This window comes from Saccopteryx leptura, chromosome 1 (assembly GCF_036850995.1).
Source record: "Saccopteryx leptura isolate mSacLep1 chromosome 1, mSacLep1_pri_phased_curated, whole genome shotgun sequence".
In the NCBI taxonomy this organism is placed as follows: Eukaryota; Metazoa; Chordata; class Mammalia; order Chiroptera; family Emballonuridae; genus Saccopteryx; species Saccopteryx leptura.
In genome coordinates, this window is record NC_089503.1 from 336,535,350 (window position 1) to 336,562,052 (window position 26,703).

The 26,703-nt window shown below is 35.1% G+C and overlaps 1 protein-coding gene and 1 non-coding gene across 2 annotated transcripts in view; one reads left to right on the forward strand and one right to left on the reverse strand.

Annotated features, from left to right (window-relative positions):
* The window catches only part of RNGTT (RNA guanylyltransferase and 5'-phosphatase), a 270,093-nt gene that overhangs the window by 153,967 nt on the left and 89,423 nt on the right, over positions 1–26,703 (forward strand). Inside the window, exon 13 of the mRNA XM_066358895.1 lies at positions 23,310–23,410. Within this exon, the coding sequence (XP_066214992.1) occupies positions 23,310–23,410 (101 nt within the window). The remainder of the gene's footprint in view (positions 1–23,309; positions 23,411–26,703) is intronic.
* On the reverse strand, positions 24,428–24,534 carry LOC136390184 (U6 spliceosomal RNA). Its single transcript, XR_010748619.1, has one exon. It is a non-coding gene; the product is annotated as a U6 spliceosomal RNA (small nuclear RNA).

Genomic DNA, 26,703 nt, shown 5'->3' on the forward strand with positions numbered 1-26,703 from the left:
ATGATGAGTTCATAGATTGATTCAGCTCTTTGTGTACTTTCTGCCTTCATTACTACACACTGATGTTGTTGAAGCTAGGTATATCTAAGTTACCCTTGTTATTATGATGGTAATATATTAGGTTATTACATAATAATTAGGTAAAGGAGATCAAAAAGTAGTTACTGGGTTTCTTCAATGTCACCTTAGGCATGAACACTTCATCTTACAGCTCTTTAGGCAACACTCACACCTGCACATTACAGAATGATTTTTCTATCATCACTTTTAGACCAGTTTGGTTAAAGTGATTTCTAGCCTCAGACACACCTTTGTCTAGTTTTTTTTTTTACCGTGACAGTAGGTCATGGTCACCAGCCTGTGCCTTTCCCTTTCCTGACATGGAGTTTCTTAGGTTCTCTGATGCCAGCTTATTTCATTTGGAGGCTTCCTGACCAAAAGAAATGTAATATTGTGAGTTAAAAGAGCAACAATTTGGGTTCTAATGAGATCTTGGGTTTCTTTGCATATTCAGTCTCTTCCTTGATCTTCATTCTATAGGACTTATGGAGGAATGGTTTGCTTATATGGTGCTAGAATTAATTAATGTTACTTTTTCTGCCTTCTTGAACTGTTGGTACTCAATTGCCACATATCTTTAGGACTAAAACAGGTTACTTAAAGACTTTTCTCAAAGCAAAAAAGATCTCCTTTGAACATATTTGCTACTGCAAGTTATGGAAGCAACCCAAGTGGCCATCAGTAGACGTATGGATTAAAAAGCAGTCATACATGTATACAATGGAATATTGTTTGACAATTAAAAAGAAGGAAATCTTATCATTTGAGGCAGTATAGGTAGACCTAGAGCCGTGACGACGAACCTTTTATTTATTTATTTATTTATTTATTTATTTTTATTTTATTTTTCCGAAGTTGGAAACGGGGAGGCAGACAGACTCCCGCATTCGCCCGACGGGGATCCACCCGGCACGCCCACCAGGGGGTGATGCTCTGCCCATCTGGGGCATCGCTCTGTTGCAACCAGAGCCATTTAGCGCCTGAGACAGAGGCCACAGAGCCATCCTCAGCGCCTGGGCCCACCTTGCTCCAATGGAGCCCTGGCTGCGGGAGGGGAAGAGAGAGAGACAGAGAGGAAGGAGAGGGGGACGGGTGGAGAAGCAGATGGGCGCTTCTCCTGTGTGCCCTGGCTGGGAATCGAACCCGGGACTCCTGCACGCCAGGCTGAGGCTCTACCACTGAGCAAACCGGCCAGGGCCAGATGGCGAGCCTTTTTATAAAAACCGCCCACTTTTGCAGTGCTGGTCAACCTGATCCCTCCTGCCCACTAGTGGCGTTCCAATTTTCATAGTGGGCGGTAGCAGAGCAACCAAGCGGCACATATGAGAAAACAATCAATGAACAACTAAAGTGCTGCAGCGAGTTGATGCTTCTCATCTCTTTGTTCTGTTCCTGTCTGTCCCTCTCTTTGTTTGTGTGTGTCTCTCTCTCTCTCTCTCTCTCTCTCTCTCTCTCTCACACACACACACACACACACACACACACACACAAGTTTAAGTTAGTTACAAAATAGTCATGGGAATGTAAATTATAGCATAGGAAATACTGTTGATAATATTGTAATAACTATGTATGGTACTAGTTGGGTACTGGTAATATCAAGAACACTGTAAACTGTATGAGTGTCTAACCAATATTCTGTACACCTGAAATTAATACAAAAGAATATTGAATGTAAAAAAAAATCTTCTTCAAGATGCCTTGCTGTTTCTTATACTGGATAAGGTAGCTACCACCTTAATACGTACCTGTTGTTATGATTTTTTTTTGTGTTTTTTTTTTTGTTGTTGTTGTTTTCTGAAGCTGGAAATGGGGAGAGACAATCAGACAGACTCCCGCATGTGCCCGACCGGGATCCACCGGGCACGCCCACCAGGGGGCGATGCTCTGCCCCTCCGGGGCGTCGCTCTGTTGTGACCAGAGCCACTCCAGCGCCTGGGGCAGAGGCCAAGGAGCTATCCACAGAGCCCAGGCCATCCTTGCTCCAATGGAGCCTTGCTGAGGGAGGGGAAGAGAGAGACAGAGAGGAAGGAGAGGGGGAGGGGTGGAGAAGCAGATGGGCGCTTCTCCTGTGTGCCCTGGCCGGGAATCGAACCTGGGACCTCCGCACGCCAGGCCGATGCTCTACCACTGAGCCAACTGGCCAGGGCCTTGTTATGATGTTTTTATCTTTCAAAAACTATAGGCTTTTTTTAAGGTTATTAGTCCTTTCTTTCCTTATTTGTCTACAAATGTCCAGAGTCTAGGATACTGTTTGGTCTAATAGGGCTTAGAAAATGTTCAGTAGAGAAATAAAAATGTATTCTGATGTTTTTCCCCAACCTTTCAGATTTGACTGGCTCTATATTTTACCAATATAAGCAGCAAATAATTTTTAAATTTATAACTATTTTATCCTTCTAGTTGCATATACAGATGTATATTCTAATTTATTCTGTGACTTTTCTTCTTTTAAAAATATTTTCTGCCAGCCCTGGCCGGTTGGCTCAGTAGTAGAGCATCGGTCTGGTGTGCAGGAGTCCCAGGTTCGATTCCCAGCCAGGGCACACAGGAGAAGCGCCTATCTGCTTCTCCACTCCTCCCCCTCTCCTTCCTCTCTCTCTCTTCCCTTCCTGCAGCCAACGCTCCATTGGAGCAAAGTTGGCCCAGGCGCTGAGGATGGCTTCATGGCCTCTGCCTCAGGCGCTAGAGTGGCTCTGGTTGCCACAGAGTGACACCCCAGATAGGCAGAGCATCGCCCCCTGGTGGGCATGCCAGGTGGATCCCAGTCGGACACATGCGGGACTCTGACTGCCTCCTCATTTCCAACTTCAGAAAAATACAAAAAAAAAATAAATAAATAAAACATTAAAAAATTTTTTTTCTGCCAGAATCTATGTAATCACAAATTAAAATCAATAAAAAAAATAAAAATCTTTTCAATGACTTTAAATTCCCACTTGTTTCCTTGCAAGAAGTCTAGAATGCAAACATCCATTCTTCATGAAATAAACTGAGCTTTGCTACTTGCATGTCCTCCTCAGAGACATCTCAGGGGGTTAGAAGTGGTCTCTTGTTTGAGATAAGCCCCTCAATATTTCTTTGGTTCTCCAGTTCTTCATCTGTAAAATGTACAGGCTGTGACAGCTTAGCTCTGAAATTCTGTGGTGATCATATGCTAGTCAGTATATATGAATATAAAGCAGTACTTTTTTACATTTCTTCTTCCTGCCAGTCTCTGTGAAATGTATTAGGCCAAAGGTTTTTAATAAGAGAGAAAGAAAAATTTTCATTTTTATTTTACTTTCCTAAAAACAATATATCTCTTAAATGGAAATTTAGATAGTTTCAGTAGATAAAATAGACTTATGCAGTTTATTAGTATCAGTCACTATTATATAGTTATATTACTATTACATTTTTACTTCTGCCATCATTTAAATCAGATTTTCACTTTTACATACTTTACCTCCAAATTATTAAAATTATACAGTATATGGGATAGCTCTGAAAGGGTCATATTTTGTTCATCCTGAGTCATTGTCAGTTTCTTATTAATTTAGCATAGCAGATTCTTTGGTTAGTATATAGATATAAGAAATGTCATTAAAAAATGTTTCTCACCTGCCTATTTTGGAAAAGTTTAATAGCATAGCACTATACTGTACTAGTTACTAGTCTTTGGTTAGTCCTTTATTTTTCATGACATTTTAATGATTTCAGTCTTTATTTCTTGATACATTCATTTGTTATTATAATTTCTCATGATCATGATAATGTTCTATCTAGTTTCTTATTTCTTCAAAGTACACTTTTCCAACACAGATTTTTACCACTAATACAGGGTGGGGCAAAAGTAGGTTTACAGTTTTCATATGGAAAGTAATACAGTAGTAATTAATAACAATATAAGGATAAACTCTGCATTTCAGGTACTCACAAACATAAGCTAACTTTTGCCCTACCCTGTATATACTTTCATAGTGTTTTCAGTCTTCCCTTTAGTGGCAATTTACTGTCAGTTGATAGAACGGCATCTCGCTGTAAGAAGGATGTTAGTTACATGCCTGACCAGTCTATTTAATGCAGTGGTTCTTGTGCACTCCTACTGCATTTGTGCTAAATTTTCAAAAGGGCTTTCATTCTGAGTATAAACTGTATTAATGTTGCCATCTAGAATAGGCTCCAATTTAGCTTGAATCCATTCACAGTAAATAGCAGGCAGTTTTCTCACTTGTATACAAAATTTCATTATATTCAATTGAGTAGCACTTGTTAGTTTTCATCATTTTGCTTTTTCAGTTTCAGTCTTTCTTACAGCTTAGACTACCATCACAGGAGTAGTCCTATGTATTCCATTTTCAAACTTTTTATTTGCCAAAGCCAGAGGTGAGACTGTACTTAGCTTCTACACAGAGATTTATGACTTTTCTACCTCTTTTTAAAAATGGAATTATAAGTTTCTGTTAAATAGATGAACTTGAATGACAATATATAACACTGTATTTATGATATTCTGCTAAACAGAGCAGCTTAAAATATATTTTTATGATAATTCATGACTCTTATGATATCTCTTTACAACTTTCAAAGAAGGAATACTTGAGTTTTTTCTCTCACCTAATTCCTTGGAATTGAAACTACTGTTCTTATACATTGTCATCAAGCTTCTTTTCTTTACCAAGTGAAGTGGCCTGTTTATGAATACTATTACATTATAAAGACCTTAATTTTCCTTTTCAGGGACTCTTAGTCTGTGTATGGTGGTAAGAAGAGAATTGATTACAGACAGGTGTAGCTTCCAGTGGTGGGAGTAGATCTGATTTTAGATGGGACAGGGAATTGAATTACATTGCCTCACACAATGAGAAATTTAGTCTTATTCCAGTTTTTATTCATTTTCTCAGTTTATAAGGAGAAAGTATTTTTATTTCTAGTTTTTAATATCTGAGACTTTCTAATCTTTCCCTTTTCAACAAAATGAGTGTGGGTTTAGTTTTACACTTCAAAGGGCATGTTATCTACTGGGATTTAGTATCATTGATTCATTTTTATTATATCTAAATTTAGGACCATTTATTATTTAGGGTAAGTAATGCTATTTTCTATTTAATTTGGTATGAAGTTTCCCAAATATCAGGTGCCATTTTTCAGCCTTCTAAAGTTGATAAGGCATTTTCAATTAATAACCATGGACCCTAATACCCAGTGTAGTTTCTGACTCTGTCCTTGTAAGATTTGTAAATTACCTTCTTCCTTAAGCTTTCTATTTAAAGAAGTTTTGAAGAAGAAGTTTAGGACTCTCTCTTTTTCTTTAGGTGAGAGGAGGGGAGATAGTGAGGCAGACTCCTGCGTGCACCCCAACTGGGATCCACCCGGCAGCCCCATTCCAGGGGGGAAGAGAGGGGATGAGGTAGAGGAAGTGGAGAGGGAAGGGGGGAGAAGCTGATGATCCTTCTCTTGTGTGCCCTGACTGGGAATTGAACCCGGTGTATATCCATACACCAGGTCAATGCTCTATCCATTGAGCCACCGGCCAGGGCCAGAAGTTTATTACTCTTACTCAGGCCAAGAACCCTTTAATAAATAATTTGCCAACATTTCTAAATTATTTTTCTGGGGAAGTCTAAAATCTTTGATAAACTCAATTTTAGTAAGTGCAGACAGGGTAAGTAATAGACTCTGATGACAAAATAATATCAGATTAGAGGTAACCTGTACTTTTTATCATGTTAAAATATGTATAAATTTTTCTCCCTTTAATTAATTAATTAATTAATTAATTTTTGTGACAGAGACAGAGAGAGGGACGGACAGGGATAGACAGGAAGGAAGAGAGATGAGAAGCATCAACCCATAGTTGTGGCATCTTAGTTGTTCATTGATTGCTTTTTCATACGTGCCTTGACTGGGGGGCTACAGCAGAGTGAGTGACCCCTTGCTCAAGCCAGTGAACTTTGGGCTCAAGCCAGTGATCGTGGGGTCATGTATATGATCCCATGGTCAAGCCAGCGACCCTGCACTCAAGCTGGTGCGCCTGCGTGCACGCCGGCAACCTTGGGGTCTCGAACCTGGGTCCTCTGCATCCCAGTCTGAGGCTCTATCCACTGTGCCACTGCCTGGTCAGACTCACCCTTTATTTTTTATTTATTTTTTTGTCTTTTTAAAAAAAATTTTAATGGGGTGACATTGATTAATTAGAGTAAATTCACCCTTTATTTTTACATTGAGGGATATCCAAATGTTAGAATTTGTAGTTCTTGCTGACCTGTGGTGGCGCAGTGTATCAAGAGTTGACCTCTTATACTGAGGTTGCCTGTTTGAAACCCTGGGCACATATGGGAGTTGATGCTTCCTGCTCCTCTCCCCTTCTCTCTCTCTTCCCTCTCTAAAATGAATAAATAAAAAAAGTATATTATTAGTTCTTGTCTTTGGCATTCTCTAGCCTGTTCAGAGACCAAGACTTTAGTCTCATTCTCGTGATCAATAAGATCAAGGGGCAAGGGCCCACTCTTCAGTAGGTAAACTTCCACTGCACTCTCCAGGTTTCAGTGTTCCTCCACTGTTATGCTTGAATTTTCTGGACTGGAGCTTCTGTCCTTTGCTTTTTGCACAGAATAAACATGTCTGCTGCATTTGCCTGGGGAGGAGGAGGGAACCTAGAGGTGTAAATGCATCGTGTACAGATTTTCAACCAGGCTCCTTGTTTTGAGTTCCATGGTCAAATGAATTGTGAAAGATGCATTTCCTTGTGAAAAAATTCCTTGGCCTACATTTATTTGGTGCTAATTATTAAAACTTAGCAAGAAGGCAATTCTGCTCCATTACATTAATTATAATGAGTAAACTGAAGATGAATAAAAGGTAAAAGATGTTACTACTGCTTAAAAAAATATTTTGAATCCTGGAAAAAAATTGAAGTGATAAAGCTACCATATTAAAGTGATGATTCTATTGAGGGAAAACCCCAACACTGGTTTAGAAGAAAGTTTTTTTACCTTTTGACCTAATAGTCTATATTCAGAGACATAGTCTTATAACACATCCAGAAATGCACATAGTTCATTACTTTTATAAGGAAATGCAAAAGCAAAGTTAATGAATGATACAGTCAGAAAAATAAAGCTGAGGGTATTTCTTTGTGTTTATAAAGAAATAAATACACCAGTCTCTGATACTTACTAAACACAGAGCACTCATTAATTATCATGAAAGCCTCAACTTAAAGTGGATGAAATTGGATTTACAGAATTAGAGAGAATTGGAGTTGAAAATGTACTTCCTAGATTATCTAGCTTATGGTTTTAAAATACTAATTTCCAAAGTTCTAGGTTTCTGTGTATTGCCTCAGGGCGTCACATGGATGGATAGGTTACAATATAAGCATTCTTTTTACTTCCCTGGAGCCTTGATTTATTTATTTATATATTGAACTTGTAGCTAAGATTGTGATTTAAAAAGGGCTTTACCTAAGTATATATGGTTTGAATCAACTGCTGTTTTGAAAGATCACCAGTGATTTCTCTTGATTTGCAAAATCAAGATCATTTTTCACCCCGTTTCTTAATCATCTAGTGATAGTTTATACTGCAGTACACATCCTTGAAATCTTCTCTTCCATGGCTTCTATGACATCATATGCTTCTGATTTCTTCTAGTCTTCTGTCATTTCTTCTCTGTGCCATTCAAGCTCTTTGTCTTCTACTAGTCATTGCAGTTTGGAATTTTGAAGACAGCGTCCTGGACCTCCATTCTGTCTCACGCTCTGCTCTCTCTTTAGAAATCTCATTCATACCCATGGGCTTTAGCTATCTCCTAAAAAGCCTGTGACTCAGACTTTGAATTTTTTAAGCTGATTTTTTAAGTTGATTTAGCTCTCTAATTGTCTACCTTGATCTTGCTTTTGTAATTTCTCAGAAACTCCAGAAACTTAATATATTTTAAAGCTGAACTTTATTTCTACTCCCCAGCCAAACTGTACAAACCAATCCTTCCCCAGCACTTTCAACCTTACTTAAATGAGAATGTAGATGTTATCTCTGAGACTTTCCCCTTTCATCTCTCTCATCCTTCTCCAAGGTTTGCTTTGCATCTCCAAATTATCTCTTAAATTATTTCCTTTTTTCTCCCGTCACCACTGACACAACTCTAATCGGACTGTCACTCACTGCCTCTTGCCTGGACCACTGCAGTGGCATCCGAACTGGCCCTGCTACCTCCACTTTGTCTTTTTTCACACTACATCCAGAGTGACCTTCCTTAAACTCCAGTGATTTCCTCTGGCTTTCAGTTAACAACCAAAATTAGGTTAGAAGCCAGTTTACTCCTTTTGGTTTCCCCATGTTTTGCTGTTGATGGAAAAAGGGGTTTTTACTTATAAACAATGGTTTTAAAATTTTGAAATATAAGCTATACTTACAATATTCAAATATCTTAAAAAATGGGTATTCAAAGAAAAAATTAGCTGTTTATTTTATTATAAACCTATATTCTTTCTAAGGTTTAAACTTTGATTAAACCAAAGAGATTATTTTTAGAAAGAAGCATTTGCAGATTGAATTTTCCATTTGGTTCTCAGTCTATACAGAAGCCAGTTAGATTTTATTAGACTCTTTTATATATTATTTTCAGTTTTATGATTTCATTGACATTTTGAATTTTGTGGTTTGTCACCTAAAAATGAAAATTTTAAGATGGCCATTTGGCATTTTAATATGCTAGAGATAGTAGATCTTCTACTTGACAGCCTTAGGTCTTTTAATTTAATGTACAAAGTTGATAAAACTTATTTGTTTACTAACTTTTACAGGAGGATTTTAATAATTTATGTAGCATAGTAAATTTTTACTTGTGGGAATAACAGATTAATTTCTAACCTTTTAAAAGTCTTATTTAATTTTACTTTTGTCATCTGGAGATACTTAGTTTCTAGATAAAAATTTTTTGTCATTAATAATCCATCACTATGAAATAAAAAAAGAATTACACATAATAATTTATAAAATAGAGGTAATAATAAAAACCTTGAAAGTATTTTCTTTACTATTTTTAAAAAGATTTTTCTTTTATTATGCTAGTTGTATTATGTTTAGTAAAATATTGTTTCTATATTGAGTCTATAGAGTATTTACTTTCAAGCAATAGTGATATAATTGGTTTTCTTTTATGTTTTTAGCACTACCTTGATTTCTATAAGATGGATTAGCTTGATTTTATGTCTCTCACATTAATCAGTTTGCATGTAAATTGAGTCGGATTTGATTTTAATATTGTTTTCTTGTGAAATATTAATGTTTTTATTAAATCTTTACTACTTTCACATATATTGAATGTTATGAATAGATTATAAAATGAAAACTGGAAATAGTCTGATGTCTTGTCTTGAAGTACATGATGAATTAGAGTGGTTTTCCTCTATAGCAGGGATGATGTTACCATGGTGAGTGCTTCTGTTGCCATGACATTAGCTTGCATATTTTGATAGGTCTTCAGTTGAAGAAGGGTTCTGTTTTCTGGCAGACTGGAAAAGTGTCATTCTGTCTTGTCCCAAAATGTTTTTTTTAATTGAAAAATACAGTAATTTCCAAAGAATTGTAAATAGTTATGTGCCAAGAAAGAAAATATACCTTGTTTATTTTTAATTCTTTTTTCTGTTCAGCTTTTGAAACATAGCAAAATACTCAGCTTGCTTTGTGTAAGGAAGAAAAAGGAGAAAATCATTTTTATAGTTTTCTTAATAAAATATTTGCTTTTCCATTGAATTTTGTTGAAATAGCTTATGGTGAATAATTTGTAATCTGTCTCAGCCAGATATAGATATAAAATGTTACTGTACAACTAAAAGACACTGCTAATCATGATATATTACTAGCAGAGAAAGGGTAAGTAAATATAAATAAAGACTTTACAAAAATGAAAGAATCAGTGTATTCCAAGAAGGTAAATTGTATATAAAAGTACAAAATCAGTTTTCATGTAAATGATACATATTAAACACAATGTATTAGGGTTAGTTCTTCTCATCTAATAAATGTCCTTCTTATTCCACTTTTCAAGAAAAATAACATTGTTTTGCACTTTGCTTTTTAGAATTTGTTCCAGTCATGTTTTTTAATGTATATTTTATTAGTGCTCTGACTTTAGCATCTGGGGATATATTGGAATCATCAAAAAGATAAGGTCTAATTGTTGACATATCTTCCAACCATTATGCTTATGGCAATTCAGCATTTGAGGAGGAAATATTTAAAAGCATACATTTTGTCAGTTTAGAATTAAAAATTGATTCTTCTTTTGTTTAAATTTAGTGATACTGTTAGTGGCTTTCTTCTGATAGACCAATTCATTTTGTAAAAGCTACAAGGTAAAATATTCTATAAATGAGTACATATTTGCACAAACTGTTTTTATGCTTCAAAGTATTTTCTTTTTTGTATTAGTCCCATTTATCCCTGGATTATCAAATTAGATGATGGTGTTGCTTTCTTGGGGAAGCTGGTCTGATTAGGTGAGTGTGATTTTCCCATTCTTCTTCATGCCAGTCCTAGGAGCACAGGCAGTTATTTCAGTGATACTATACAGTACAAATTAGCAAAAAGTAAGTTAATGTGGTTTATGTGTAAAAACTAGGCTGCAGGTATTGCTTGTATCTAGAGTTGATCACCTAGTAGTAGATTGCTTTTATTAGATGTGTGTCTGCCAGACAAGAGGAGAAACTGAGTCGGTTAGCTCTAAAAGTTAATAGAATTTTATACCAGATGATGGTGGTCTTGGATATTGAGTGAGTTAATCCTGAGTTGTGGACTATATTAACTCATTTTTTTCATCTAATGAACGTCATCTATTATACGCCATCTATATTGCTGAGTTTTAGAGATAATAACAATGAATAAAGACAGGGTTTCTGCCCTCTAATGGAGTTAACATTCTGTGAAGAAACTGGATATAGCAGTAATTTATATTATGATGTAAAAAGGAAAAGAGTGCAGACTGAGAGAATTAGGGGAGGTGTTTGGTGGACCTAGAGAGTAGGGTGAGGGTGCATTGGGAGATGCAGCCTGTGCCACAGGTGTGACAGAATACCTGGTCAGTGTGGCTTTTCCTGGTGCCTGAGTGGTCGAGTTTGGCCGAGTGGTTCCGGTGCTGAGGTTTCCTAGGCTGTCTGAGCTCTCTCACTGGGAAGCTGGCCAAGCCACTTTCCAGTTGCTTTCCCCTCCTACTCACCACTCCACACTCCACACAAAACTGGACTAAGAGTAACTAAAATTGGTTTCCTATGGAACAGTTTTAATTCTGCTCTCATGATCATCTAATTCTAACCCAACCCTTTTAGCCTTTCATTATTTGCTTTTGGACAAATGATACATTTTATTTTGTTAATGATAGAAAAATTTCTGTGTTACAGTGCTTTGGGAATATTTTGGATGTTATAACTTTTCTGGTTATTAATTAGTTTATCTATAAAAAGAGGGAGTTGACTGCATGCTTGCAGGGCCTCTCACCTTTCTAGTATTTTTACACAGATCTAGTAACTGGCCTTAATACTGAGTATTTTCATTTAACTTGCCTTTATCTGTTTCTTTATTAAATTTTAAAATCACTTGTAGTTCTATGTATCTGCCCAGTATAGAAACTAATCCTGAAGTTTCAGAAGTCTTTCTGTAACTAGAGTTTTTTTAAAAAAATGTTTCATTGGAAAGATAAACCACAGGTTATTTTATATTAAAACAACAACAGGCCTTAGCTGGGTAGCTCCCATTGGTTGGAGCATTGTCCCGATAAGCCAAGGTCGCAGGTTCAATCCCTGGTCAGGGCATGTACAAGAATCAGCCAGTCAATGCATAAATGGGTGGAACAAGTTGATGTCTCTCTCTATCCATTCTTGCTCTCTCTTTCTTCCTCTTTCTCTGAAATTTATAGATAAAAATTTTAAAATTAGTCTTGTGAATAAAATAATAAAAATAGTAATTAATGTATTTTTGAGTAATTTTTCCAACCTGGATAAACCAAGAAACTTTATCGATTCTCTAATAATTTCACTCTCAAATCACAATTTTAGTTTCCAAAAGTAGCAGTAAAACCTTTCTAAGTAAATGAGAAATGTCAGCAAAGGGAAAAAAAGCTCATAGACATAGACAGTAGTGCAATAGTGTGGTGACTATCAGAAGGAAAGTGGTGTGCAAGAGCTGGAGGAGGCTATGGAGGGATAAACGGGATGGAAGGAGACTTGACTTGGGGTGGTGAACACACATTTCAGTGTGCAGATGATGTGTTATGGAATGGTAAACCTGAAGCCTACACAATTTTATTAACCAGTCACTTCAGTAAATTCAATAAAAAATTAAAAAAAGTAAAAAGAAGTATGAGCAAGCTTTGAAAAAAGAATTTTCTATTTTCTTCCCCTGCTTCTTTCCATGGTAACTCTCCTTACTATCTCTACCAAGTTTGTGACTTTTCAGAAATAAAATGCCAAGTGATTGCCTTGACATATTTTTATTGGAGAATGGCCTTCCCCTTTCTGTATCAGTAAGAGCAGCATAGAATAGTGAGCCAACTTAGCCTCAGAAAACTTGAGCAAACTTTTCCTCAACTCAGATACATTCCTGGTCCTATTGCTTAGACCTTCCTTGTAGCTAATTGTTATTAAGAATTCAGTTCATGCATTTCTCTTATTCTCTTATTTACCCTATCCCCCTGATTTTGATGTACTTCCTTAGCAACTCTTGTGTTCATTTTAGCCTTTCAGTAAATTTCAGCTGCGGATTAGATTAAAAGCCTCATGTGGTTGGGCTCATATCTTCTTCAAGCACATACTTAGTATTGAATGAATGACTTTTCCTCCATATAGGGTATTTATATGTCTTGTTTTGCTCAATAGCTATTTAGTATACTGCTTACAAAAATTAGAGGATATTTCAAGATGAATATGAAGCGATAAAATATTTACTTCTCAGTGAAACGTAGACAAAGGATCTACTTAAGTACTAAGTCTAGAGTTGTTTTACTCTTCTATTCAGTAGCATCACCAGTAGGATTTCTTTGTTTTTATTTAAAACTAAATGCTAGAACAACAAAAATCAAACTAATATTATGGTAAGGCCAGGGATCTTTTTTAGCTTCAGGGTGTGATGCTTGTGAAGAAGGCATTATGGTTTCAGTGTAGGGCCTAGAATATGTATAACATACTGCTCACATTTTACTACTGGAAGTCATAAAGTAGGGCTGTAAAGCATTTTAGATATTTTTGTTTAGATATCTTGTTTTAGCCAACCAAAATGATATTATTACATTTTTACAAGCAAGATAGATGAAGTCCACATTTTGAACTGCTTACAATCATGAAGTAGGTAGTTATTAGAGGCAAAGAGGATCTGAATATCTTGTTCTCATTGCTATTATTACTATTATCTTCCTTTACATTAGAGTGTCTCAATTTCTGGTACAATTGACATTTTGAATTAGGTAAATCTTTGTTGTGGTCAGCTGCCCTGTACATTGTAGGATGTTTAGAAATATACCTGGCCTCTGCCCACTAGATGGCAGCAGCACTCCCTCCCTTCCCCAGCGTGACAACCAAAAAATGTAGTCATTGCCAAATATTCCCTGGAGGGCAAAATTGCCTCTTAGTTGAGAATCACTGCTTTGTACAACAGAATAATATCACTTATGCCTCCATTTTGTTTTCTCTTTATTTTAGTCTTTGAGACTTCCCTTTGGCATATGGCCATCCTCTACCTCTGAGGCCAAATTCTACTCTCATTTGGTAAACATTTTCCCAAACATCTTTTTGTTGCCTGACATTTGTATTTATTACATTTTTGATGATAATGGATATCTCAGGTATATTGGTAATTGTTTTCAGACTTAATCTATTTCCAGTTTTTTATTTAGCAGCTCATCTGGTAAAATCAAATTTATTTCTGTGGAACTCAGTATTTAACAGTGAAATATAACGTGATAATTATTTTTATTTAGATGCATGCTGGTGAATTTAATGTAATTGAAATGCATTACTCCCTAATTATACATTGGAACATGTAGTTTGAAAGAATGTTTTTGTATCCTTGTTTATATTTGAGCCAGGTTCTGCATTTCAAGTTTGATAACTCTCAAATATTTATTTCTAAAAGGTTTAAATCCCTGTATTATGTAATATATTTGTCCTTATTATTTTGGAGATTATGAATAAAAGAATTTTATAGTGATTTATATATAATCTTTCCTGAATATCAATAATTTCATAATCTAAAGTAATTCATTTTAAAGTAAAGTTAACTATATCCAAGACTAATATTTTGTAGTAAGTTTTAAAATTTTGCAGTTTATTGTTTTTATTACTTATCAATTTATGGAACATTTTACTAGATGTTTTATAGGGACATAATTAGACATGACTTTTGCTGAAGTAGAATTTACATTCTAATAGGTGTTTAAATATATTTTACTATAAAAATATATTTATTAAAATATATTTTATAATGTCACTATTAAATTTGCATTCAGTAATTGAGAACTACAATATTTTAAAAATACAATTTTCTAAAATTTTTCATACATTTCATTAATTTTCATTAAAGGTGCTTTGAAATTTCCGATCTTATCACTCTAGAATTTTGCATAACCTAAGTGATTTGATGTGCTGTGAGATGAGGAATGAACAGTTTTTAAATTGTTATAAAAGCAGAAAGTTGGTATATGCTGTGTTCTAATTAGACATGATAGAATCTTGATTTCCAGAGAGAAGAATCTAAAGAATATTTAATATTTATTGTACAAACAATATATACTAGCATTTAAAAATAATTTCTCTTAGGTACCCATTATGAAATATTATAAAACTAAGTCATTAAACTTTTCTTAATTTAATAGCTGAGATTGATACTGGTTTCTAAGTGGTCTCATATTCATAGTCATAAATAAATAGGAACAAAAGTAAATGGTGGTTTGTGTGTAAAGGTGACATTCCTTTGGCAGAGGTTGTGAATGGTGTTGGGTGGGATGATTACACTCGTTTCTCCCCTTAGTCTTTTTTACTCCTCCCTACCATAATGAACCACTCTCACTAAAAGGTCTGTGATGTTTCTGTGTGATATACTTTATTAGGAAAAAGACTAAATTTTATCAGGTTATTTTCATTATTTGGATGACAGTTGGAAACTTTTTCAGTTTTAGTATTAATAAAAAATTATATTCAGCAAGTCTGAGATTTATTTGCAATAATCCTGAAGGATATATGTTACCTAAAAGAATCTCTTAGGGCAAAATAAATGAATGAAAACTTCCATCGAAATATTATATATTTGATATTATATTTATGTTTAAACATAAGACTTGGGGGAAAATAGCGTATATTATGTTCTTAATTTTGCTACAGATAAAAAGTCTTTCCTATTGACTCCATAATTTGTCTTTCTTAGCAAAATTTAAGTTTTACTAAATCTGATATTATAATCTGCTACAGTGCAATTTGACTTACATATTTTAAAAAATGTATTAATGATGAGAACACTTAGTTTTTCCTTCCTGAGTAACTTTCTCATAATAATGATCCCACTTAGTGGTGGGATTAAAATAATTTAACAACTGATAGTCTTTTAGCCCTAATGACTATTTTAAGTATAAAAAAATGATATACCGAAAGGTAGTTTATTATTTTATGCATTTAATATTTAAATAAGAACAATAAAAGAGGTACACAAAACTATATTATAAGAAAGTTTAAAATATTAATAAAAAATATTAAATAATACCTGACAAAAAACAATAAAACTGTTATTTTAAATATTTCCATATTGCTTTTTGATTGGCATCCTTGCTAGCAATTTTTTCCACCTGTAAATGAACATTACTACGGACGCTTAGAGAATATGCTGTTGTGCAGTTGAACGTTAAAAAAGAGTAAAGAGCCTGACCAGGAAGTGGCGCAGTGGATAGAGCGTCGGACTGGGATGCAGAGGACCCAGGTTCGAGACCCCGAGGTCGCCAGCTTGAGCGTTGGCTCATCTGGTTTGAGCAAGAGCCCACCAGCTTGAACCCAATGTCGCTGGCTCCAGCAAGGGGTTGCTCAGTCTGCTGAGGCCCACGGTCAAGGCACATATGAGAAAGCAATCAATGAACAGCTAAGGTGTTGCAGCGCGCAATGAAAAACTAATGATTGATGCTTCTCGTCTCTCTCTGTTCCTGTCGGTCTGTCCCTGTCTATCCCTTTCTCTGACTCACTCTCTGTCTCTGTTAAAAAAAAAAAAAAAAGAGTCAAGAATGTAAGTTTGTGATTTCCACATTGGGAGGCTGCCCAGAGGCCCACCCTTATAGAGAAAGAACCTTGATTACAAGCGCGATTTTAACAACCTGTTCGCTGAACGCAACAAAAAATTAGGTATCGGTTCTGCCGAATCTGTGCAGACTGGCTGAATCCCACTACTGGTCCCACTCCCCATAATGTCCTCGCTGAGTCAGCATACTTGCTTCTCCTTCATGGATCCTGTATTTTTTTACTATTGTGTTTTGCTCATATTTACTTCTTGCTGTAAACCTACATGAGTGAACATACTTCAAGGTTTACAATGTTCACTCCTCTATAATCAGTCTTTAAGCCACATAAGTAAAGTATTTTCTCTTTTTGCTATGTTCCCAGAATACATTTAAAACACATTTTCCCTATCATCTCTTTAATTGCATGGACAGTGTTGTACAACCATTTCCACTATTTCCAAAAATTTTACATCACCCCACCAGAAATTATGTAATCATTAAGCAATAACTCCCCCTTCTCCCAGTCCCCCAGCTTCTGATACCTCTAATCCACATTGTCACTACGAATTTGCCTGTTCTGGCTATTTCTTTTAAGTGGACTCATATAATTGTTGTCCTTTTATGTCTGGCTTATTTCACTTAGCATAATGTTATCGAGCTCCATTCATTTTGTAGCATGTATCAGAACTTCTTTCCTTTTTATGGCTGAATGTTATTCCCTTGTATGTACTTTACTACATTCTGGTTATCCATTCATCCATTCATATGATGATGGAAACTTAGATTTTCCACTTTTTGACTACTGAAAATAATGCTACAGTGAGCATTAGCATTAAGTATCTGAGTTCCCATTTTAATTTTTTTGGATATGTACTTAGGAGTGAGGTTGTGTTGAGCCATCGAATAATTCTATGTTTAACTTTCTGAGGAACTATCAAACTGTTATCATAGTGGCTGCATCATTATATATTCCTTACAGCAATGTACGTGGCTTTTAATTTCTTCACATTCTCTCCAATACTTGTTTTCCTTTTAAAAACAATGATAGACACCCTAGTAGATACGAAGTGGTACCTATCTCATTATGGTTTTAATTTCCCTTTCCCTCCTGGCTAATGATAGTGAGCATCTTTTTATGTGCTTATTGGTCATATGTATATCTTCTGTAGAGAAATATCTGTTCAAGTTCTTTGACAGTTTTTTAATTGGGGTGTTTGTCTTGTTGAGTTCTATAAGTTATTTATTTTGGATATTAACTCTTATCAGGTATCTGATATCATACATTTCTGTCCATTCTTTAGGTTGTCTTGTGATGCATAAAAGTTTTTTTTGTTTGTTTTGATGAATCCCAGTTTATCTTTCTAAATAAATTACTCATGCTTTTAGTGTTGTAACTAAGAATCTACTGCCAAATTCAAAATTTATGAAAACTTACCACTGTGTTCTTCTAAGAGTTTTATGATTTGAGCTCTTATATCGGGTTGTTGGTCCATTTTTAGTTAGTTATTGTATATGGTGGGAGGTGGGCACCCAGCTTCATTCATTTTGCATGTGGAAATACAGCTGTCCCAGTATCATTTGTTAAAGATTATTATCTCTCCATTTAATAGACTTAGGACTCCTGTTAAAAAATCAATTGGCTATCGACATAATAGGTTTATTTCTGTACTTTTAATTCTATTCCTTTGGTCTTTGTATCTCCCCTTGTGTCATGAACTCTTTTTTTGGGGGTGGGCCAGAGATGAAAAGCATTAACTTGTAGTTTTTACTTTAGTTTATTGATTGCTTCTCATACATGCTAGGGCTCAAGTCAAGCTAGCGACTTCTGCCCAAGCCAGTGACCTTGATCAACATGATCCCACATTCTACCCCACAACCTCAAGGTTTTGATCTGGGGCCCTTAGTGTCCTCAGTCGATGCTTTATCCACTGTACCACCACTGGTCAGGCAGCAGCTCTGTTTTGATTACTGTAGCTTTGTATTTAAATTTTTTTTTTTTTTTTTTTTACACAGAGAGAGAGTCAGAGAGAGGGATAGATAGGTACAGACAGACAGGAACGGAGAGATGAGAAGCATCAATCATTAGTTTTTTGTTGCACATTGCAACATCTTAGTTGTTCATTGATTGCTTTCTCATATATTCCTTGACTGCAGGCCTTCAGCAGACTGATTAACCCCTTGCTTGAGCCAGCGACCTTGGGCTCAAGCCGGTGAGCTTTTGCTCAAACCAGATGAGCCTGCGTTCAAGCTGGTGACCTTGGGGTCTCGAACCTGGGTCTTCCACATCCCAGTCCGATGCTCTATCCACTGTGCCACCACCTGGTCAGGCATTGTATTTAATTTTGAAATTGAGTAGTGTGAGTCTTCTAACTTGTTCTTTTTTCAGGAGAGGAGAGGAGTCAGAGACAGATTCCTGCATGCGCCCTGACCGGGATCCACCCGGCAAGCCCACTGGGGTGTGATGCTCTATCTGGAACCCTTGCTACGTTGCAACTGGAGCAATTTTTTAGCGTCTGAGGTGGAGGTCATGGAGCCATCCTCAGCTCCTGGGGCCAAATCACTCCCATCGAGCCATGGCTGCAGGAGGGAAGGAGTAGAGAGAGAGAGAAGCGAGATGGGGAGGGGTGGAGAAGCAAACTGGTGCCTCTCCTGTGTGCCCTGGCTGGGAATTAAACCTGGAACATCCACATGCTGGGCTGATGCTCTACCACTGAGCCAACTGGCCAGGGCCTCAGGATTTTTTTTTTTTTTTTTGATTCTTCAGGGTCTCTTGTGACTATATGAGAATCAGCTTTTCTGTTTCTGCAAAAAAGGCTGTTAGAATTTTCATAGGGATTGCATTAAATCTTTAGATTGCTTTGGGTAGTATTGACATATTAGAAATATTATCTTCCTAAATTGGTCTTCTGAGACCAATTTTATTGTGGGAGAAGGGTTTTCTCTGCACCAATAAACACTTTTTTGACACAAGATGGGTGTCCTACAATTCAACTCAATTCTCACACTACCTGGACTGCATCAGATTCCAGAGGTTGAGGGCTCAGGCCTATAAAACTGCCCTGCAGTTCCTGCTTCAGTCATGAGTCTCAAATTCGGGCTGTAGATTGGAGGTTCTAATGGCTCCCTTGTTGGACTTTAGATGCCAGTCATAAGTCTAGGTTGTTACTTTATTTATAGCTACTGGCTAAGGGTTCCTATGACTCCCTCTAAGGTTCTCTTAGTTTGCTAGAGTGGATCACAGAACCCAGAGAAACACTTTACTTACTAAATTACAGGCTTATTGTAGAAGGTGTAACTCAGAAACAGCCAGATGGAAGAGAGGCGTAGGGCAAGGGGTGGGAAAAGGTAATGGAGCTGCCGTGCCTTCTCCAGGCACGCTACTTGCCCCCAGTTTCCATATGTCCACCAGCTTGGAACCTGTTTGAATTGGGTTTTTACGGAGGCTTCAATATGAAGAATTTATGATTTCAGTCCTATGTGGAATCTAATGAACAAAATGAACTAACAAGCAAAATAGGGACAGACTCATAGCAGGCTGACAGCTGAGGGGAGTACTGGGTGAGGGGTATGGAGGGATTGAACAAAAAAAGGACAAAAAGAAAGAAATAACTTATAAACACAGACAACAGTATGGTGATTGCAGGGGTGGGAGGGGAGAGGTGAATGAGGACATGGGGGGATAAATGGTGATGGGTGAAGACTTGCAGAATTGAGTGCCTGAAACTGGTATAATTTTGTTAACCAGTGTCACCCCAGTAAATTTAATTAAAACATATTTAAATAAAGAGCAAAAAATAAAAACAAAAAATCATTACATGTGGGCCATTGATCCAGTCTCCAGCCTTTCTTCCCTCCCCTGAAATTGGTGCTGGGGGTGGAACTGAAAGTTCCAGCTCTCTAATCACAAGGTCAGTTCCTGTGGTAATCAGCCCCTATCCTTAGGTACTTTTCAAAAGTACCTCATTAACATAACAGAAGAACATATTACTCATCCAGTAGGAAATTCCAAGCGTTTTAGGAGCTCTGTGCAAGAAAGAGGAGGACCAAATAATTATATTTTATTATAAATCACAATGTCACACTTCCTGTGTATGAACATGGGATAGCTTTTTAAGTCTTTTCTCCTTCAATAATATTTTTGCGGTTTTTAGTATACATATCATTTACTTCCTTGGTTAAGTTAATTCCTAGGTATTTTGTGTTTTTAGATGCTATTGTAAATGGAATTGCTTTCTTAATTTCTTTTCTGGGTTGTTCATTGCTGTTTTATAGAAACACAACTGATTTATTATGTTGATAATACCACCAAAAATATTAAATTAGTAGAAATAGATTTAACAAAAGTTATGTAAGACTGTATATTGAAAACTATCAAACACTGCTGAGAGAAATTTAGAAAGATCTAAATAAATAGATTTGCAGTGTTCATGAATTAGAAGATTGGTTATTGTTAAGATGTTATTTCCCCCTTAATTGATCTATTCAGTGCAATCCTAATTAAAATCCCAGTAGACTTAATTTTCATAGAATTGACAAGCTGATTTAAAAATGTATGTGGAAATATAAAGCTTAGATAAGGGAGTTTGGAAAAAGAAGGACAAAGTTTGAGGACTTACACAACCTGGTTTCAAAATGTATAAAGCTACCGTAATTGAGACAGTGTGCTATTTGCGGGAAGAAGGGCATGTTGATCAATGCAGCACATTGGTGAGAATAGAAATATCTCTATATCTATAAATAATTGGTTTTGACAAAGGTGCCAAGGCAACTCAGTGAGAAAAAGATAATCTTTTCAACAACTGGTGCTGGATCAATTGGATGCCATCTGTCAAACAGTGAACCTCGTCTCTTACTTCATACCATATAAATACATTAACCTCAAATGGATTACATAGCTTTATAATAAGAACTAAAACTATAAAATTTCTCTAAGAAAACTGTAAATTACAATGATGGGCAAAGATTCCTTAAAAGGGGGCACAGAAAGCATAAATTATATATAAACATTTAAAATTAATGATTTTGAAAAATGCTCAACATCATTAATCTTCAGGGAAATGCAAATCAAAACCACAGTTCATCTCACACCAGTCAGGATGGTCATTATCAAAAAGTCAAAAGATAACTGTTGGTGAGGATGCGGAGAGCAAGGGACAATGTACATTGTTGGTGGGAATGCAGATTGAAACAGTTATGAAAAACAGTATGATGTTTTCACTAAATATTAGAAATAGAATTACTATATAATCCAGCAGTTCCACTCTGGGTATGTAGCCAAAAGAAAAAGAACCAGTACCTTGAAGAGATCTGCATTCCCATGTTTACTGCAACATTATTCACACTGACCACCACATGGAAATGATCTACTTGTCCATCAATGGATGGATGGATGGAAGGATAAAGAAAATGTGGTATACTTATACAATAAAATAGTATTCAGATTTAATAATACGTCAACATAGATGAACCTAGAATAAATTATGCTAAATGAAATAAGCCAGAATCAACGAGACAAATATCACATGATCTCACATATATATGGAATCTTAAAGAAAAATAAAAAGTTGAACTAACAGAATAGAATGGTGGCAGAGGCTGGCAGGTAGGGGAGAAGGGATGATACTGATCAAAAGGAAAAAACTTTCAGCTATAATATGAGTAAGTTCTGGAGACCTATTGTATAGCATGGTGACTGTGATTAATAATAATAATGTAAACTTGAAATTTGCTAAGAGAGTAGATCTTCCATGTTCTCTTAACCAAAAAGAAAAAAGTAACTGAGATGATGGATATGTTAATTAGCTTGATTGTGGTAATCATTTCACAATGTATACATATGTCAAAACATGTTGTATACCTCAGATTTTTATTTCTCAATTATACCTCATAATGCTTGAAGAAAAATCACTGACTTCATTAAAATAAAAATAACTTTACTGTTTAAAAGAAGTTGTTAATAAAAATGAAAAGGCAAGATAAAAACTGGTAGAAAATATTTGCAGTACAGATATCTAAGCAATACTATTTATCCAGAATATATAAATGACATCTGTAAGTGTAATAAAATTACCCAGTAAAAACAAGGATAAAACAGACTCTACACCAAGGAAGATACATGGATAGCAAATAAATCAGATCTTCAATATCTTTGGTCATTAGACAAATACAAATTAAAATTATTAGACACACTTTAGAATTAAAAAGACTGACAATACCTAGACCTAAGGTAAATGACCTCATACATTACTGGTGGAATGGAAAATGTTATAGCCACTTTTGAAAACAATTTGACAGTTTCTTACCATGTGTCCCAGCCATTCTACTCGTAGATATGGTATTTACCCAAGAGTTATGAAGCTATATCCACACAAGTGTTCAGAACAGCATTATTTCTGATAGTCTAAAACTGGGGACAACCCAGATATCCATCAGCTTCTAAATGCATAAACAGTTTGTGGTAAATACAGAAAGTGGGATCCTAGTCAGTAATAGAAAGGAACAAACTACCATCATGGATAAATTGCAAAAACTTTGTTAAGAATTTCTTATGAATTCTATAAAAGGTACAACTATAGTGATAGAAAGAAGGTCAATTTTGCCATAGAGTTGGTGGAAGGGAATTGACTGTAAATGTCAGGAGGAAATTTTTTGGGTGATTGAAATTCTAGATATCATATTTTGGTGATGGTTACATAATTGTATCCATTTTGCTAATTTCATTGGTTAATTTTATTCATTATAAATTATCTCACAGTGAAATTAAAAATAAAAATTAAAAAAATAAACAGCCATAGAAAAATTTTATTCTTTTTCTGGCCTTGCACAAAAAAGGGTCTGCATACTTTGGCAGGAAAAGGGGAAAGACCATCAGTAAAAAGGCAGATATCTAGCTCTACTAATCAGTTGAAGATAAAAATTATATTCAGAAAAGAATAGTAATTTTGCTTAAAGTTGATATTTTAAGTTAATGTTAATTTCTTAGCTTCTTATTAACTATTACTATTTTTAATGCATTTTAGAAATACAAAGCTGGTCGATGTGATGATATTTTGAAATGGAAGCCTCCCAGTCTGAATTCTGTGGATTTTCGCCTAAAGATAACAAGAATGGGAGGAGAAGGGTAAGGACGCACTGTCATTCCCCCACCGTTTTTACATGAAATAATACTGTTTGTACAGTATAAGGCTTCATTGTTTACTTGGTATTTTACATATACTTTACAAAAAAAAACCAAACTACAGTTTTTGACAGCATCCTTTATACCCATGTCTATACATCTTAATCGCATTTTCACAGATTTCTCCTTTGACCTATTACATCTAACATAGCATCCTTTGAACTTTTTACTATTTTAGTCTTAAAAATATAGTTATTTCTAATATAAAAATGAATTTTGTTCAGTTGTAAAAGTGAAAATGTATTTACTTGCAGGTAATCCTGTTCATTGAATTAAAAATATGATCATTGTTATAATGTTTTGAAATAAGCCTTTTGTACTTTGAAGGAAACTACTTTATGTTTGCACTTGCATAGCAAACATTTTTAATTGTTGAATTTTATTAATATTTTTCATAATGTTCATTATTTTAATTTTTTAATTTATTGGTTAATATTTTTAAATGACTTGACTGTTTTATGACACCTTAAAATTTTATCACATTGTGTGAAAGTAAATACTTAATAGCAACAAAAGAAATGTTTAATCAAGGAAATCATAAAGAGAAAGTAAGATGACACAGGCAGAGAGATTAAAAGTTTCCCAATGAGTGCTATGAAATCCTTTTCACTTGCCAAAGGGAAACCGCAGATTTACTTTTTTGTAGTTAATGGATGAAGGATATGTGATCAGTTATATGAATCCAGACTCCAGAAGATTGTCTCTTAAGCGACTGCATTTTTAAATAAAGGGTACTGGCCTGACCTGTGATGGCACAGTGGATAAAGCATTGACCTGGAACACTGAGGTTGCCAGTTCAAAACCCTGGGCTGCCTGGTCAAGGCACATATGGGAGTTGATGCTTCCTGTTCCTCGCTCCTCTCTCTCTCTCTCTCTCTCTCTCTCCCCCTCCACCCTCCCTCTTTCTTCCTCCTTCTGCTCCTCCCCCTCCCCTCTCTAAAATGAATAAATAAAATCTTTAAAAATATAGAACGCTTCACGAATTTGCATGTCATCCTTGCGCAGGGGCCATGCCAATCTTCTCTGTATCGTTCCAATTTTAGTATATGTGCTGCCGAAGCAAGCACTGAAATCTTTAAAAATAAATAAATAAATAAATAAATAAATAAATAAATAAATAAATGGTACTGTATAGTATGTTGAATCCTAAGTAAAAAAGGGAGTTTAATAAGTCACATAGGTAAATTTATTTAAAAAATGGAGTATTTAATATTTTACATCCTTAAGTAAGAATTTGTGACTTAATAGCAAAATATGGTTTAGTCAGAACAATTGTCTGGGACCCAAATAGTGTTTAGGTATTTTGCTCTGTATTGGTCTGATTTAAGGATAGATAGATAAATTTTTGACTATTTATAGGAATATATATATATTCCATCAAGTAATATAAAAGATTAGATGAGAGAAATAATATTGCAGCAGCCCAGAATATCTGTATATGAGATACTTTGTCAGGAAGAAGAATCTTGAGTTTATTACTTATCAATACTTATCCAAAAATATTATTTTTTATTTTAACTTGAACAAATATAGATATTAATACCAATATCAATTAAGTTTATAATTGATATAGCAATTATATTAATATAATATTAATACAAATAATAATTATTATTATAGATTTTTGAGAAACTGCCCCAATCTATATTTTTATTTTCAATCTTTGGATATGTATTGGAAGTAGTAAATTCATGTTGATTCTTCCTGACAATGTATCTGTATACAGATGTTCTGGGTCGCCTGTTTACTGTGGAACCTATACATCAGTGGAGTGTAGGCTTGGTATGTCTCCTGGAAGTGCCTTGTAGAAGACGTATCACTTCTAAAACAGTGGCGGCTAAGGGATTGAGTCTGACAGGGGCACCTGCATCTTTCTTTCTCTTTTTTATTTTAAAGACACAGATGAATATAGTTCTTTGGAAGTGAGACTTTAAATGAAGTAAGATTTGTTAAGTTGCTTCATTACTAAATCTTCTATTTTGCCTGATGCTATATATTTATAACATTTAGTTAGAGTATAAACCCTTGTGTATTTTTATTGATCGTTTGCTTTGAGTTTTAAATAATCAGTTTATTTTGCTTTTTATAGATCATAATTCTTAGCAGTACCTAAAAGCTACATGAGGCTAAATGTAGAATGCTATTTTTTTAAGTAGCAAAAATGATAACAATATTTTTCTGTGCAATTGTCCATTGCAGTTAAATATAGCAAAATGTAATTTAGTTTACTGGTTTGTCATCCTTGTTTTGCTTTTGTCCTTAGTGTGTTTTTGAATATATTTTGTTCTTTAAAAATTTTTACCTATTTAATATCTTTTTACAAAAAACTGATTTGATTCTAGTGCATATTTAAAACACACTAAATGTCATCATATTCAAGTTACATTAGTGTAGGTACACTATATATATAACATGAGTGTCAGTTTTCAAATATAGGGTGTTTCCCCTGGCCAGATAGCTCAGTTGGTTAGAGTGTTGTCCTGAAGCACCGAGGTTTCTGGTTTAATACTCAATCAGGGCACATACAGGAACAGATTGATACTCCTGTGTTGCTCTCTCTCTTCCTTCCTAAAATCAGTCAATAAACATAAAATTGGGTGTTTAATATCAGATATAACATGATAACTATTACTAAAACATGTATTATTGAGTTAACCAGAATAAGATTTTTAATGTAAAGAATGTTATATATTATAGCAGTTTTTACTAAATTAGTGAGTTTATATCTTATGCTTATGTTAGATGCAGTGTGTTAGAAAGCATTGTAAGAAGTATGCCTGAAATAGTTTGAAAAGGGAGTAGCCATGTTTCTGAACCATCAGAATCACAGCATGTGACCAGTGGTGGGACTAAGATATTAAAATGCCATGAGAGAAACTAATTCCTTTTCTTGATTATACTTCTAAATATTTCTGCAAAACTTAGAATGGAGTGGAAATTCTTGAAAGGTATAATGTAAATACCAATCTTTGAAAACGTCTTTAGTGATTTTTTTTAATGACATTTTACACCTTCAAATTCTGGTTTTGAGGCTCACTCAGCTGTTACAATAAAATGTTTATAGATTTCAGTTGAAGTAAAATTTAATACAGATATAAAAGTTGTTGTGTTAAATGCCCTGTTGATGGCAATTAAAACTCAAAGTTTCTAGAGTAATGGCGCGGTAGGAAGTGATACCGATAAATCTCCCCCAAAACTCAACAAGATCTTCAACCAGAAACAGAAAAACCTATCCT